This window comes from Elaeis guineensis, chromosome 2 (assembly GCF_000442705.2).
Source record: "Elaeis guineensis isolate ETL-2024a chromosome 2, EG11, whole genome shotgun sequence".
NCBI lineage: Eukaryota > Viridiplantae > Streptophyta > Magnoliopsida > Arecales > Arecaceae > Elaeis > Elaeis guineensis.
Window position 1 is genome coordinate 122,826,971 of NC_025994.2, and position 14,673 is coordinate 122,841,643.

Genomic DNA, 14,673 nt, shown 5'->3' on the forward strand with positions numbered 1-14,673 from the left:
AATATAGTATATAACTTATATGGCAAGCTGCAGGCTTGCAAGGATTCTAGAACATTGGAATCAGTTGTCTGCTTCTGTAAAAAATGTGTTGGAAGAATTCTTGAACTCGTCTTAACAAATCACTTGATTATTGAATAACATTGACAGTATCACTTGGTTCCATGTTTCAAAAGACTAACATATTTTGCCCCTATGGAAATATTCTACAAGGAAACTACTCAAATTTCCGGTCATCCTAATTCATTTGATCTGTTCTCCTCTGATAGCAACACAAATCCTGACAGAAAAGGTGGACATTTCTTGTTAGGGGACTATCTTTATCTTAGACTAAAACCATGCTCATTATACATATGATGTTCATGATCATCTTTATCTAGATGATTCTGGAACAAAATGTTCACCATTTAAAAGACATATCTTTGAAGATACAACCATTTAGGCATGTTGAGGATAGTCCAGCATAAAAACATGCTCATGGTAAATAAATGTGCAGAATAGGTTCAACTTGATCTTACTAGGTACAATAAGTTGTTAGAAGAGACTCAGAATGTATGGATAGTTCAAAGAAAACTCAGAATCAGCAAGTCCTAATGCAATATGCATGCATGGACAACCGATAAATCATGAAATTGAAAATTCACATGAGAGAGATTCTTAATAATTGCTAAAAAAATGATATGTTCACAATTTGAGTAGAAAAGAACAAGCAAAACAACATTTACCAATCTGTAAGCAGAATAAATAAAAGAAAAAAAAAGAGAGAGAAAAAACCTCTATCTTGCCAAAGCCATATAAGCAAAGCCAACACCAGTTCCTAGAATGTTAATAGCAAATTACATAAACAAGCACACAGGACAACAAGATGTTGGGCACCAAAAAGCAGAAACTAGAACGAATTCATGGACCTCAAAGTTCCAAGAAACCAAGCAGACATTTGAAACACTTAAAATAAAGCAGCTGATCTCTCATCATAGCAATAGTTCTCCTTGTCCATGCTTCTTGCCATGCTTTTCTCCTTCCAAGACCTTGCATTTGATGCTTTAAAAGATGAAACTGAGTCTGAACCAGCACTACTCTTTGAGTCTATGGTAGAGAAAGGCACCCACTTATGATACTGAAGATCCACTGATGATTGTCTCTGCATGGTTGTTCTATGGGTGTTGCTGACTTTCTGTTTCGCCTTGATTGACTCTGTCAAGTTCATATAGTTCGGCTGACTTTTAATGCTCTCCTCAGTTCTTTCTGATGCTAAGATAGTGGCACCAGATATTGGGGTAGATATGCAGATAGAAGATGATGATGGAGAATTCTCATCATACTGCAATTCCGAAGAAGAGGCAGATTGAGCTTCACAGTGGTTGCTAAACACTGATGGAGGTTTTGCTGAAACCCTGGTAGTGACATTGTTCTTTCTGATTTTTACGGAGCTAGAATCTGAATACTTTGAACACGTTCCATGGAACTCTTCGCAACTTTTAGAATAACGGGCATCAGAAAGATCGGTGTGAGTTTGTTCCATTAACCTATTCTCCCAAGGCTTTGCTGCCATCCACCGTTCTAACCAGCTCCAACCCTGGTTGCTCGTATCGAGCTCATGATGCTTGAGAGAGGCCACAGACGGCTTAGACTTTGTGTTCGAGGTTGACCTCCATTGCTGAAAGTAATAATCAAAGAATGGTTCCATTCAGACTTAATGCAATGGTTAAGCCAATAATGCTTTTAATTGCGGCTCAAATCTTTGATGACTTACCTGTTGAGAAAGAAAGTAAGCGATCGCCCGTTCTTTTTTCAAAGTTCCCTCTTGCCTCAACTGTAACTTTGCCCTAACTTCATCCAGCGTGCCTTGTCTATCACACCATCCTTCCTGAATAATCAAAGATATTGAGCTCAATGACTTTGTGATGCATCCAACAAGATTTCATAATTCATCAAACACGATCCAATGGAAGTAGCATCGAGAAAACCATGTGCAAATCTTAATAAAGAGTAGGATCATTATTGTCTCCTCCAATGATGGAGTGCAACAATATTCAAGCTTATGAGTGCAGAACTGTGTAACTATTTCCATAAAGGTCAATTTTTTATGTACCAACCTAGACCTCTGCAAAGCCACATTAGGTCTTGGCAATGCAAAGCATAAAATTTCTGTCCGCATGATACCGTTCTTAGACACACAAATGAAATTAGAATTCTCGGTATCCATCCAAAGCAAGTTTAAATTTATGACATGAGAAAAGGAGTTCTGAACATCCAATGCACTATATATTTGATGTGGGTCATGATAGTTCTGGTGATCGAACTTCTGGTTCGGGATTCAGAGCTTAAATCAAATGCAAATATAACAAATTCAGCAACAGCAGACTAGGAGTTGCAGAAATATAGAATGGAAGATGAATTAATATCAAGCTAAGTTTTGATTACAAAATAAAGACTGTGACTTTTAAGCAGCATTGTTCTCTCATTTTAACTCAGATGTTCAAATTTTTCAGTTTCTACCCCACTAATATCTTTTCTTTGGGAAAATAGAGAAAAGAGCTAACATGGATCTCCTCCCCAGCTTTTAATAATTCTACCCCACTAATAAAATCGGAAAAAAACAATCAACAAAACATAATGTAATTACAAAATGACATGAAAAGAATGCTGCAAATTAAAAGGTAAATAATAAGGAATGGGTAATGGTAAACGGCGTAAGGTATATACCTCTGCTTCCTTCAAGGGATCCATGTGGTTGCGACGGCTCTCAAGCATTTGTTGCACAGCCTGGCCCTCCGTGGTCAAGCGCACACGCCGTGCCCGCATGCGTGCCTGGACGCGGACAAGAGCCTGCATGCACTTTAGCGTCAGTGCTGCCTGCTTCCTCACCTGGCGACCTCTAACTAGTGCTTGAAGCCTTACAATTCCTCTGAGAGCCCTTCGAGCTCTTCTGGCCTGCAGGTTCAAACAACTAAAGGAGTTCAAAGATAAGGGGGATAAAAAGGAGTGGCAAGGATAGAAATACTACTACACTTTAATTTGAGCAAAATCTAGAGGATAAATTTTGTAGGGAACTAACAAAGAGCTCTTCATGCCCTGGCAGAAAACGCTAGGCGGATATTATAAATGAGAAAACAATCATTTTTACCAAGTTCAGAATATATTGGTCAACGAAAAAAAAAAGAGAAAAGGATGCTGAAGATAAATAAGAAATTGAAAAAATAACGCTTGGATGCACAGCCACTTTCACCAAGTACGGAGAACAAATGCAAAAAGGAAATTGCTTCAACTTTGATAACAAATACAGATGTCAAGAGTTATTCACCAGAAAGAAGAAGGGGGAGAAGCAGAAGAAGATGGGTTTTGGAGTAAAATGTCGCAAGGATCAACTTCATTTTGATGAGGGGAAAAAAGAAAACTTTTTTGAGGTAAAAAACATAAAGAGGCATAAACAAAGACTCGATCGAACACAAATACAAGTGGGAAGACTAGTTGTAGATGGTCATCATACCAAGAATCCGCGGAAGGCAGTCTGTATCCGGATAGCGGCCCACTCCTGCCTCGCCAACATGAAATCCTTCGCAGGCACCCGGGCCAGTGTCGCCATGGCGGCACTGAAGGCATCGGCCAATGAGGAGGTATCGGAAGCCTCCGATGCCGACCTGCGGCTTCCACTCCTTGACCCCGAGGAGCTCCTCCATAGCTTCCACTTCCTACCCTTCCCATTCCCACTACCACCACCCACCTTGAAATGCAATCCAGTTCAGAAAACCAAACACAAATCACAAAAACCCAATCAAGATTCGAAATTAGGGAGAGGAATGGATGGGAGTAATTACTTGGTCGTCCTTTTCCGATTTCTTGAGGCTTATGATGGATTTTATCCACTTCCCGGAGCCGCCCATGTCTCCAAAACCGCCTCTTGCTGCAGAAAATTCCTAGCTTTGAGGCGTATGGAATCTAAGAACAGGGAAGAAGAAAGGCTAGGGAGAGGGAGTGGGGGAGAGAGACGTTGAGGGTCGGGGTTGGGGGAAGAGCACGACCTTTTTTAGCCGTTCGAGATTTGAAATTCAAATAAAGTGACAGTTGGGGCGTCGACGGCAACGGGAAACTGACGCACGTCCCGCTTTCCCCGCCCCGTGCCTTTCTCGGTCACCGTTTAGCTATCAGCCTCTGGTTTATAACTTAATTACGAAACTATCCCTGAATACGGGTTCCTTGCTGGAAAAAGACGATAGAGAAATTTATGTCGGCGTTTGTGCACCGTTGGCAGCGTAGAAAATCCAACGTGGGTCCTGCTTTTTAATATATATTTAATATTTATAATTTTATTTTTTATTTAAAAATTTTATATAAAAAATATTTTATTTTTTAAAAAAATTATAATATTTTATAATATATTATTAAAAAAATTATTATATTTTATAATATATTATAATATTTTACGTAAAATTATGATTTATTATATACAGAATATCATAATAAAAAATATTTTTTATAAAAATTTTTTAAACAAAAATTTCTCTCCTCACTCAAAAAATTATTGTCCGGATCACGCCCAGATAGACCAACGCAAGTCTCACAAAACGTGCACGATGGATGACGTACAATCTGAAATATGCGAAATACAAAGGTTAATATGGCGTGTTATCCAACGTGGGATTTGGCTGTTCTACCTTGCGGTGGTCCAGGCAGTAATTTGTCCGTTCGTTCCCTTTCCAATTTCCAGCAGCCGATTTTTTTTTTTTTAATTTTACCCAAAACAAAAAAAACAAAAACTGATGGGCTTTTTTACAGGTGTATTTTCACCGGTTATTTGGGCTGCTGTAATTTGTAATTTGCACAAATTAAGCTATGATTGAGAGCAAGTGCTTGTGGTTGTAAAGTCGATGTTCTATTAAGTAAATCAAGATATCAAGCTCAGCATCCAGTGCTAGACAATGAAAGTTGTGCATGATGCTTCTCTTATGCCAAGCATAAGCATCACTGTATTAGGCAATCCTACCACATGATGCTATCAATATCGTCTCCTCTTCGAATATGTGCATGTATTGATATCCGTGCTCTTATACATATATACATATTTACGTACCTATGCTCTTCGAATATATATACATATATATTTTTTAGTATATTTTCTTATCAAAAAAATATGCATATATATGATTCCTCTAATATAGTTTTGTTCATAAAAATAAAATCATAAAGATTATACATATTTATATTATTAAATAATAAAGAAATATATTTTTTTAAATTCTATGTGCCAAATTTTATGGCCCTTGGTTCCTCTCTTCGCGATATTGATAACAAAATATGTTTAAAAAATTAAATAATTTCTTCCTCTACGTGATTCCTCTTAGGCAACTCAAACATATCAAACTCTATTCGTTTTTAAAAGAAACCTCGATCTATCTATTATCCACATCCTCAATATAGATTATTTTTCAAAGTTTTAAATAATAAAAAAATAACATTAATATTCTTCATCTAATCTACATATTTCTTTAATCTCTTATCTTCACTTGATTAACATGCATTGCATAAATCTATTGCTAGGATATACATGTACACATATATGCATAAGTATGTACATACAAGAGCATACATATAGTTTTGCACGTACATAGATACATTTATTTGAACAAATTTATGATTCCTCTATTTCAATTGAGTACGAAAACTCAAATGCAAATTTAACATGTTTGTTTATATTAATTCTTCTAATTCTTTCCAATACATGTTTGTTTATATTAATTGTTTCCATTTTTTTAAGTAATCATAATTATTGCATTGAACCTTATTTTCAACTATTTGAGAACGGCTTTATAAATCCCTGTTCCTCAAGTATTTCTATTTTAGATTGTTTTTTAGAGAGAGAGAGAGGGAGGGTTGAGAGAGAGAGAGAGAGGAGATTTGAGAAACATCTATATTGTATCGTGATCATGCAAGAGGAAATGCCAATGATCATAATCTCTTGCTTATTAAAAAAGGATGTGCATAGAGAAGACAATCAAGCAGTAATATTTTAGTATAAATAGAGACTCTAGATCATAGAATCATAGAAAGCTTAAATTAATCTGAATCATAACAATAAAAATTTATTGCATCTTTCCATCTTTTTTCTGTATGTTTTCTTCTCTATTTCTGTGCACTCAATGAAAAAGAGCAATACGGACTAACATGGAGAAACTCATCTTAAAGCATTAGGCATGGACAAGTGCATAAAATTAAGCAAAAAAATAGCATATTGCACAATTTTTAAAGTGATGGTAGTGCTCACAAGCTAACGTACTTTTTATTTGATGGTTTGACACTACATTACCCCTTGAATGCCATGAAATTTATAAGGCTGGGCACACATACTCTCACAAATGCGAATCATAAAAGAGGGTGATGACAGAGAACCCTCTTCCTTGCTTCGTTGTCTCTATGTGATGATGTCATTGCTGATCCTCAGCCATGACTCTCTTGGTACCATCACCTCCTACCACTTACCTCAGCTATATTATGTCATGATGTCGCACTTCTCGCCCCTCTTTTGCATTAATTCAATCGTCAACCTTGGGGGGCGGGGGGGTTATGATCATAAAAATTTTAAAAATATTTAATTCAAATAATTTTTATTCTATAATTGATCCATCTGAGTCACAAAATCTCATCATAGAATACTTAAAATGACCAAACAGATCACTAAGCGAATCAGATAATATTCTCGTACGACTGACCAACGCACAGGTATCTACTTCCTCATTTAATCGATGCGCATGCATTTCGAATACGAAACTATCGTATGAAAATAAAATCTCATTTTACTTGGGCTACAACCCGATCGATTCTACCTTCCCTTTGTTGAAGACAATACTAATGCCAAAGATCTTATCCGTCATATACTCAACCATCAAGTGGTTCATCAAACGAGAAATTTTTTCATCATATGAAAATATATTTATCAAACAGGTTTTTCAAAAACATTTTATACTTAGATTATAATCATTTTTCTCTTGAACAAATTATATGCTAATCCATATGTTAGAAAACTAGGGTCATAATCAAGCCAGGACTAGCAAGCTCTCAATTAAAATGCAAGCATCAAGGGTCCAAACAAGTACACATCAAAATTTAGATTCTCTCCATCCATATATGGCATGGCAGTTATGATCAAGCAAGACTCATCACAAGACATGAAATTATACTCAATCATAACTCATAGGCTTTACATGGGCAGGAGTGAATGATGAAGTTGCTCTCTCTAGTCTAAACACAAGAGAGGATCCCAACTCTCTACATATTGCAGGTTAGGTTCCACAATAGCATAAAGCATATACACAACTTGGGCAATTGTAGTACCCGCGCTGGGGACCACATGCGCTTAATGATCTATCTGTCAAGGTGGCGGATATACCATGCTTTGTGCCCATCAAAACCCTATCCTCTCGCCATCGGTGTGGTTGGAATCTTAAAAGTTACATATTCATTCCGATCATCATAACATCATTATCATTACCCTTGCGTATAAATCCATTACACTCAAAGCACCATATGGCCCATCCTCCCCTGCACTATCACAGCAATCAAATACAAAGGTTCCCTAACCCAAGCCATCTAATCCAATGATCTCGCTGTAATCTTTCTAGAGTAGCAGCATGTTCCCTTTCTTTCTCTCCTCCTTTTTTTATTTCCTAATTACTTCCAATTTAGACCCCATTACCCTACCCCTTCAGTTCTATCAAGGGATGGAATAACTAGTTGCTCCCATTTCAATCAAATTTTTCTTTTTTTTTAAAAACGAAAATGGATAAGTACTAAATATAGATGTTACTAGTTCATGGCTTGACTCAGTAGAAATGCTGCAAAAAAAATAAAAACAAAAAAAATTAATATAGCATATAATATTATATGAAAACTCTCGGATGTATAGCTCTTTTTGTTCATTCTGCTGAAAACTTGCAACATGTCGGCCAGTAGCTGCAACAGAAAACATAGCTGAAAAGTTAAACATCATGTATGCAACTCAAAATTTTTGTGTAAGAATTTTTTTGTTTGTTGTTATAGCTATCTATCAGATGTGGTGTCTGAGAAAATGAGATAAATTTTTAAGGAAAAAAAAATATGAGAAGCCTATTTTCTTTTTTTTTTCTTAAAGCAAATTACAAGGTACAGAGATCTGTTTGCCAATCGCAGCAAAAAATCTGGTTGTCAATTGCAGAAAAAGACCTCCAAAATTACGGCAACGGCAGCTATAAAAGTTGCTGTACCCGACCCCACCCGAGAAATTATAGCCTGGACCACGCTCAGGTAGACCAACCAAATCCCACGGTGGAGAACACGCCACATTAACCCTTGCATTTCACGAATTCCCGATTGCGCGTTATCCACCGTGCACGTGCTCCGAGATTTGCGGAGTCTACTTGGGCGCGGTCCAGCCAATAATTTTTCCATCCCATAACTCGTAACAAGTCGCAAGTCAGCCGAGTCAACGTTCACTCGCCACGTCCCCATCCATCCGTCCCCACACCTGCGGTGCACTTATCCTAACGTATCCCCGAGACTGTATCTCAAAAACGCTAACAGACCAAGGAACAAAACCACCTAACCGCACCCACTATCATCACGCGGGTCCCACCTCCATTTCTCAGGTCTCTCAACCCCACTAGTAGTAGTTACTGAAAATAAACCAAAAATCTGGGTGTCTTTAAGAACCACAAATTGCATCAATAACTTTCTTTCCCCGAAAAAACCCTACTTGACAACTTACAAGAACCCCAGAACGGTCGGCTGGGCGGGCGAGCGACCGAGCGAGGGAGAGAGAAAAGAGAGAAGACGACTCCCGGCCTCTCCCGCCTCCATGGCTCTCTGCAACCGCGTCCACTCCCGGACCCCCTCACCCCTCCTCCCCCCGCGCTCCATCTGCTCCTCCTCCTCCCTCTTCCTCGCCCGCCACCTCTCGACCACCGCGAAGCACCCTCGCACCGGCGGCCTCCGACTCCGCCCCCGCCCCCTCCCCCTCCCCTGCCCCCGATGCGCCGCCCAACCCCGTCCGATGGAGGCGGCGCATCGGACGGCCGGGGGGAAGCGCACGGACATCAAGAAGATCCTGATCCTCGGCGCGGGGCCCATCGTGATCGGGCAAGCCTGCGAGTTCGACTACTCGGGGACCCAGGCGTGCAAGGCCCTCCGCGACGAGGGCTATGAGGTGGTGCTCGTCAACTCCAACCCGGCCACCATCATGACCGACCCGGGCCTCGCCCACCGCACCTACGTGGGCCCCATGACCCCCGAGCTCGTCGAGCAGGTCCTCGACGCCGAGCGCCCCGACGCCCTCCTCCCCACCATGGGCGGCCAGACCGCCCTCAACCTCGCCGTCTCCCTCGCCGAATCCGGCGCCCTCGCCTCCCGTGGTGTCGAGCTCATCGGCGCCAAGCTCGACGCCATCCGCGCCGCTGAGGACCGCGACCTCTTCAAGCGCGCCATGGACCGCATCGGCCTCAAGACCCCTCCCTCCGGCATCGCCACTACCATCGAGGAATGCTTCGCCATCGCCGATAGCATCGGTTCTTTCCCTCTCATCATCCGCCCGGCCTTCACCCTCGGCGGCACCGGCGGCGGCATCGCCTACAACCTCGACGAGTTCGAGGCCATCTGCCGCGCCGGCCTCGCCGCCAGTCTCACCTCCCAGGTGCTCGTGGAAAAGTCCCTTCTTGGCTGGAAGGAGTACGAGCTCGAGGTCATGCGGGACCTCGCCGACAACGTCGTCGTCATCTGCTCCATTGAGAACATCGACCCGATGGGCGTCCACACCGGGGACTCGATCACGGTCGCGCCCGCGCAGACGCTCACGGACAAGGAGTACCAGCGGCTGAGGGACTACGCGGTCGCGATCATCCGGGAAATCGGGGTGGAGTGCGGGGGTTCGAATGTGCAGTTCGCCGTGAACCCGGAGGACGGGGAGGTGATGGTCATCGAAATGAATCCCAGGGTGTCGAGGTCGTCGGCTCTTGCCTCAAAGGCGACGGGGTTCCCCATTGCAAAGATGGCTGCGAAGCTGTCGGTCGGGTACACGCTCGACCAGATCCCGAATGACATCACGAAGAAGACCCCGGCCAGTTTCGAGCCTTCCATAGACTATGTAGTGACAAAGGCAAGACCTTTCTCTTTTCCGTAGTTTCGAGTCTTCCATGAAATATTTGCTTCATTTTTTGTTTGTTTGAGTGAATTGTTCCTTTTTAAATTCTTTCTTCATGGTATAGTGTCATAGTGCTGCATAGGCTGTTTCAGTCAAGGTTCTCATTTCGAATTTCAGATCACGTAATTCGACTGCTATGGTTATCTTTTATGTAATTAATTAAATATGTTTCAAAACTGTGTTAATTCTGCTAATTGAACGGAATCACTCTTTCAGATGTACAAGGGAACCATAGTCCTATGAGCATCAAGTCATGTTATCTGATTGCTTTGTCAATCAATGAATTATGGATATGTATTCTTTTAAACACCAGTCCAAGATCGAAGTCTTGCCTGCTCGTCCTTGTCTGAAAGGGGCTTTGAACCTCATGTTGCAAGCTTCTATTTGCATATGACAAGGATGATATGTTCATGAATCTCTCTGCAGCATGCTTTGTTGATTATCTTGATCATACTCTGCAAAATTGTGGTAACACAAGTTAGTTATGCAGTTGGGATAATTTTAGTTCATTTATCTCTTCAATTAATTCCAGTTTTCACTTTTCTTTTTTCCTCTAGTTTGCCTCGATAAATTTGGCATGCAGGTTGCTATACTATACACTCAATCCCTCTTCCTTCCATGTGGCTGGCCCAACTGTGGCTGACAACTGCCTGGTCCAAGTCGGATGACAATGGGAGAAAAGGCTAATTTCAAATGACAACATCATTAATATAACTTAGATATAGTGATAATTACAGTCTTAATTGTCTTTCACTAATAGCAAGTTGCTCTTTCTATAGGTTATGAAGCAGTATCCATTTTCTTACTTATTCTATTCCTAATGCAGATTCCGCGATTTGCTTTTGAGAAATTCCCTGGTTCCCAGCCAGTATTGACCACCCAAATGAAATCTGTTGGTGAAGCAATGGCATTGGGACGGACTTTCCAAGAATCCTTCCAAAAGGCTGTTCGATCTTTGGAATGTGGTTATGCAGGATGGGGTTGTGCACCCATTAAGGAACTTGATTTGGATTGGGACCAGTTGAAATACAGTCTACGTGTTCCAAATCCAGATCGTATTCATGCAATATACGCAGCTATTAAGAAAGGAATGAAGTTAGATGAAATACATGGGCTGAGCTCTATTGATAAGTGGTTTCTTACTCAGCTCAAAGAGCTGGTAGATGTGGAACAGTTCCTTACGGCAAGGAATCTGGATCAGTTGACAAAGGATGACTTTTATGAGGTGAAGAGGAGGGGTTTTAGTGATAAGCAGATTGCTTATGCAACTTCTTCCTCTGAGAGGGAAGTGCGATCAAAGCGCTTATCACTAGGTGTGACCCCTGCATATAAAAGGGTTGATACCTGTGCTGCAGAGTTTGAGGCAAACACTCCTTACATGTACTCATCATATGATTTTGAATGTGAATCAGCCCCCACTCAAAAGAAAAAGGTTCTGATATTGGGTGGTGGACCTAACCGAATTGGTCAGGGTATTGAGTTTGACTACTGCTGTTGTCATGCTTCATTTGCTCTTCAGCAGGTTTGTGTTGCTCTGGCTTTTGCTTTCTGTAGTTTGTTTATTCCATGAATGCTTAGTGGATCTTTTAATCATTTATCACTGAAAGTGCGGTTTCAGATTTGAAAACTCTGGTTTCCTTTTCATATTTTTAGCATATCCATAATTTTTCTGCAATTCATTCCATGTGTATATTTATCTTCATCCATCTTCATCTCTAATTACCAGCGTTTAAACTTTCATTTTGTTTTCTTTAAGCTACCCAAAAATAGTCTCAAATCTTGACCACCCACCGTTGCCTGTTAAATCTTTGTATTGACTTGATTGTTATGCTGTTAGTGGTAATTAGGGTTGAGCATCTTTTGATGATTATGTTTGGTTTCAGGATGGATATGAAACAATTATGATGAATTCAAACCCAGAGACAGTGTCTACAGATTATGACACCAGTGATCGTTTGTACTTTGAACCTTTGACGGTTGAGGATGTGTTGAATGTGATTGACTTGGAGCGGCCCAATGGTATAATCATGCAGTTTGGAGGACAAACACCTCTAAAGCTTGCTCTCCCAATACAAAGGTATCTAGAAGAGCAAAAGTTGTTGTCTGCTACTGGAAATGGACATGTACAGGTATGGGGAACATCACCTGATTCTATTGATGCTGCTGAGGACAGAGAGAGATTTAATGCAATTATTAAGGAGCTTCAGATTGAGCAACCTACAGGTGGGATAGCAAAGAGTGCATCTGATGCAATAAGAATTGCTACAGAAATAGGCTATCCTGTTGTGGTCCGACCTTCTTATGTCTTGGGTGGCCGTGCAATGGAGATTGTTTACAGTGATGATAAACTTGCCACCTATCTTGAGAATGCTGTTGAAGTAGATCCTGAGCGCCCAGTCCTGATAGATAAGTATCTATCCGATGCCATTGAGATTGATGTGGATGCATTAGCTGACTCAAACGGGACTGTGGTAATTGGTGGAATCATGGAGCACATTGAGCAAGCTGGGGTCCACTCTGGTGACTCAGCCTGCTCCCTTCCCACAAAAACTGTGTCAGCCAATTGCTTGAACACAATCAGATTGTGGACGACTAAGCTAGCCAACCGACTCAATGTATGTGGCCTAATGAATTGCCAATATGCAGTCACAGCTTCTGGTGATGTTTACCTTCTTGAGGCAAATCCTCGTGCCTCCCGGACGGTGCCTTTTGTCTCAAAAGCTATTGGTCATCCATTAGCAAAATATGCTGCTCTTGTCATGTCAGGGAAGAGTTTGCACGAGATTGGATTTACAAGTGAGGTGGTCCCAAAGCATGTTTCGGTCAAGGAGGCTGTACTCCCATTCGAGAAATTCCAAGGTTGTGATGTTCTTCTTGGGCCAGAGATGCGCAGCACTGGAGAGGTTATGGGAATTGACTATGACTTTCCTGTAGCTTTTGCTAAGGCACAAATAGCTGCTGGACAGAAGCTTCCAGTTAGCGGTCAAGTGTTTCTCAGTCTAAATGACTTGACTAAGCCACACCTTGCTTCAATTGCTCGTGGATTCCAAGAACTAGGTTTTAGAATAGTTGCAACTTCAGGGACGGCTCGAGTGCTTGAGTTGGAGGGCATTCCAGTGGAGCGTGTTCTGAAAATGCATGAGGGCCGGCCCCATGCAGGTGACATGCTGGCAAATGGTCAAATACAGGTTATGGTGATAACAAGCTCTGGAGATGCTCTAGATTCAATTGATGGACGACAGCTGAGAAGGATGGCACTGGCTTATAAGATCCCAATTATAACAACGGTTGCTGGAGCACTAGCTAGTGTGGAAGCTATCAGGAGTTTGAAGCATAGCTCTGTGCAGATGTTAGCTTTGCAGGATTACTTTTATTCTCCAGAGGAGCATCAGAACTTGCAGGCAGCATCTTCTGTTATGCATTAAACCAATGATTCTTAGTAAGAGGTTTCCCATCTTTTCAATGTGTTCTATGAGCTGACCCTCTGCTTTAAGATGCCTTCCTTATTTATTAGTGTTTTTGTACTAATAAGTGGGAGTGTGCGTTTTACGTTCATAATTAATTTGCAATTGCAGAATTTAATACTTTGCTCATTTTCTATCCTTTATTTTTGCAATTTTAGCTCAAGAATTCATACTATATGGTTTAGTTTTCTGTTCGTCTCAAGCCTCAACATTTATACATGTGCACGGCTGTTGACGTTGTAATTCTGTCTACTGATTAATTCGTTCTTATACTAGACCATAATTCTGCAGACTATAAGTATTCCAGTTTTGTAATTTTGGTGGCTGCAGTCACCTATTTGTCCGATGATTTTCTTGCATATAACATGCAGAGTCATGCCTGCGTCTAACACTTGTTGATCATGGTCAAGTGGCTCTATCATAATCAACACCAATCTTCAGTCTGTGCTGAAGAAACTTGATGAATTTGTCAAGGAGAAATAGGTATTGTTAGTTGATAGCATTCATATCAAACGTGTTGCTTGTCTGATGGTAAATCTGTCCTGTGCTTGTCTTACACCTGGGTGCGGACGTCCTCTACTTGCATGGATTTTTCATTTGTGGATGCCTATTGGTCAAAATGAACCTTGTGTTTGTCGATCAAGTAGGCTAGTCTGTGTGGTATAAGTTGCACGGCTTAGCCTGTCCTTCAGGGGTCACATTTGAGTCTGGGATTCTCATCTGGGCTCTTTGGTATTCTATTCGCTTGAACTCGAGATAGTAAATTATGTCTTATCTTTCTTTTGGGTACGAACACATTCTTCAACAACCCTGCTGTAGAAGGGGGAGCATCTGCTCTGTCAGGAGGAATAAAGGAAATATGTGGAACTACTCGTGCCTTGATGCGTACCCATATAGAATCTGTTCTCCAAGGGTTTCAGATAGTAATTATGACATATGTTGTAACTGGTTATGATGGGCATAAGCAGCTCAGACGCAGTGTGTTTAGATGATTGTTTTATGACCATTATATGTTCCATATTTTTTTTGTACTGTCAGCCAAAATAC

The 14,673-nt window shown here is 41.0% G+C and overlaps 2 protein-coding genes across 2 annotated transcripts; one reads left to right on the forward strand and one right to left on the reverse strand.

The window, feature by feature from the left end:
* Positions 1-655: 655 nt before the first annotated feature.
* On the reverse strand, positions 656-3,992 carry LOC105038849 (protein IQ-DOMAIN 6). The gene is made up of 5 exons (XM_010914764.4): positions 3,816-3,992; positions 3,488-3,721; positions 2,704-2,931; positions 1,751-1,864; positions 656-1,654 (listed from the first exon to the last, which is right to left on the reverse strand). The coding sequence occupies exons 1-5, from the start codon at positions 3,879-3,881 to the stop codon at positions 944-946; spliced, it is 1,353 nt and encodes a 450-aa protein (XP_010913066.1). The 5' UTR covers positions 3,882-3,992; the 3' UTR covers positions 656-943.
* Positions 3,993-8,744: 4,752 nt separating this feature from the next.
* Positions 8,745-13,755, forward strand: LOC105035054 (carbamoyl phosphate synthase arginine-specific large chain, chloroplastic). The gene is made up of 3 exons (XM_010910484.4): positions 8,745-10,117; positions 10,989-11,684; positions 12,046-13,755. The coding sequence occupies exons 1-3, from the start codon at positions 8,825-8,827 to the stop codon at positions 13,585-13,587; spliced, it is 3,531 nt and encodes a 1,176-aa protein (XP_010908786.1). The 5' UTR covers positions 8,745-8,824; the 3' UTR covers positions 13,588-13,755.
* The last annotated feature ends 918 nt before the right edge of the window (positions 13,756-14,673 follow it).

What these genes read in the sequence shown, in the direction of transcription:
- LOC105038849 (XM_010914764.4), bottom strand. Translation starts at nt 3,881, where the DNA reads ATGGGCGGCTCCGGGAAGTGGATAAAATCCATCATAAGCCTCAAGAAA. An exon ending in AATCGGAAAAGGACGACCAA is followed by an intron (nt 3,722 to 3,815) that starts GTAATTACTCCC and finishes TTGCATTTCAAG; the next exon opens with GTGGGTGGTGGTAGTGGGAA. An exon ending in ATCCCTTGAAGGAAGCAGAG is followed by an intron (nt 1,865 to 2,703) that starts GTATATACCTTA and finishes TTGATTATTCAG; the next exon opens with GAAGGATGGTGTGATAGACA.
- LOC105035054 (XM_010910484.4), top strand. Translation starts at nt 8,825, where the DNA reads ATGGCTCTCTGCAACCGCGTCCACTCCCGGACCCCCTCACCCCTCCTC. An exon ending in TAGACTATGTAGTGACAAAG is followed by an intron (nt 10,118 to 10,988) that starts GCAAGACCTTTC and finishes TTCCTAATGCAG; the next exon opens with ATTCCGCGATTTGCTTTTGA. An exon ending in CTTCATTTGCTCTTCAGCAG is followed by an intron (nt 11,685 to 12,045) that starts GTTTGTGTTGCT and finishes GTTTGGTTTCAG; the next exon opens with GATGGATATGAAACAATTAT.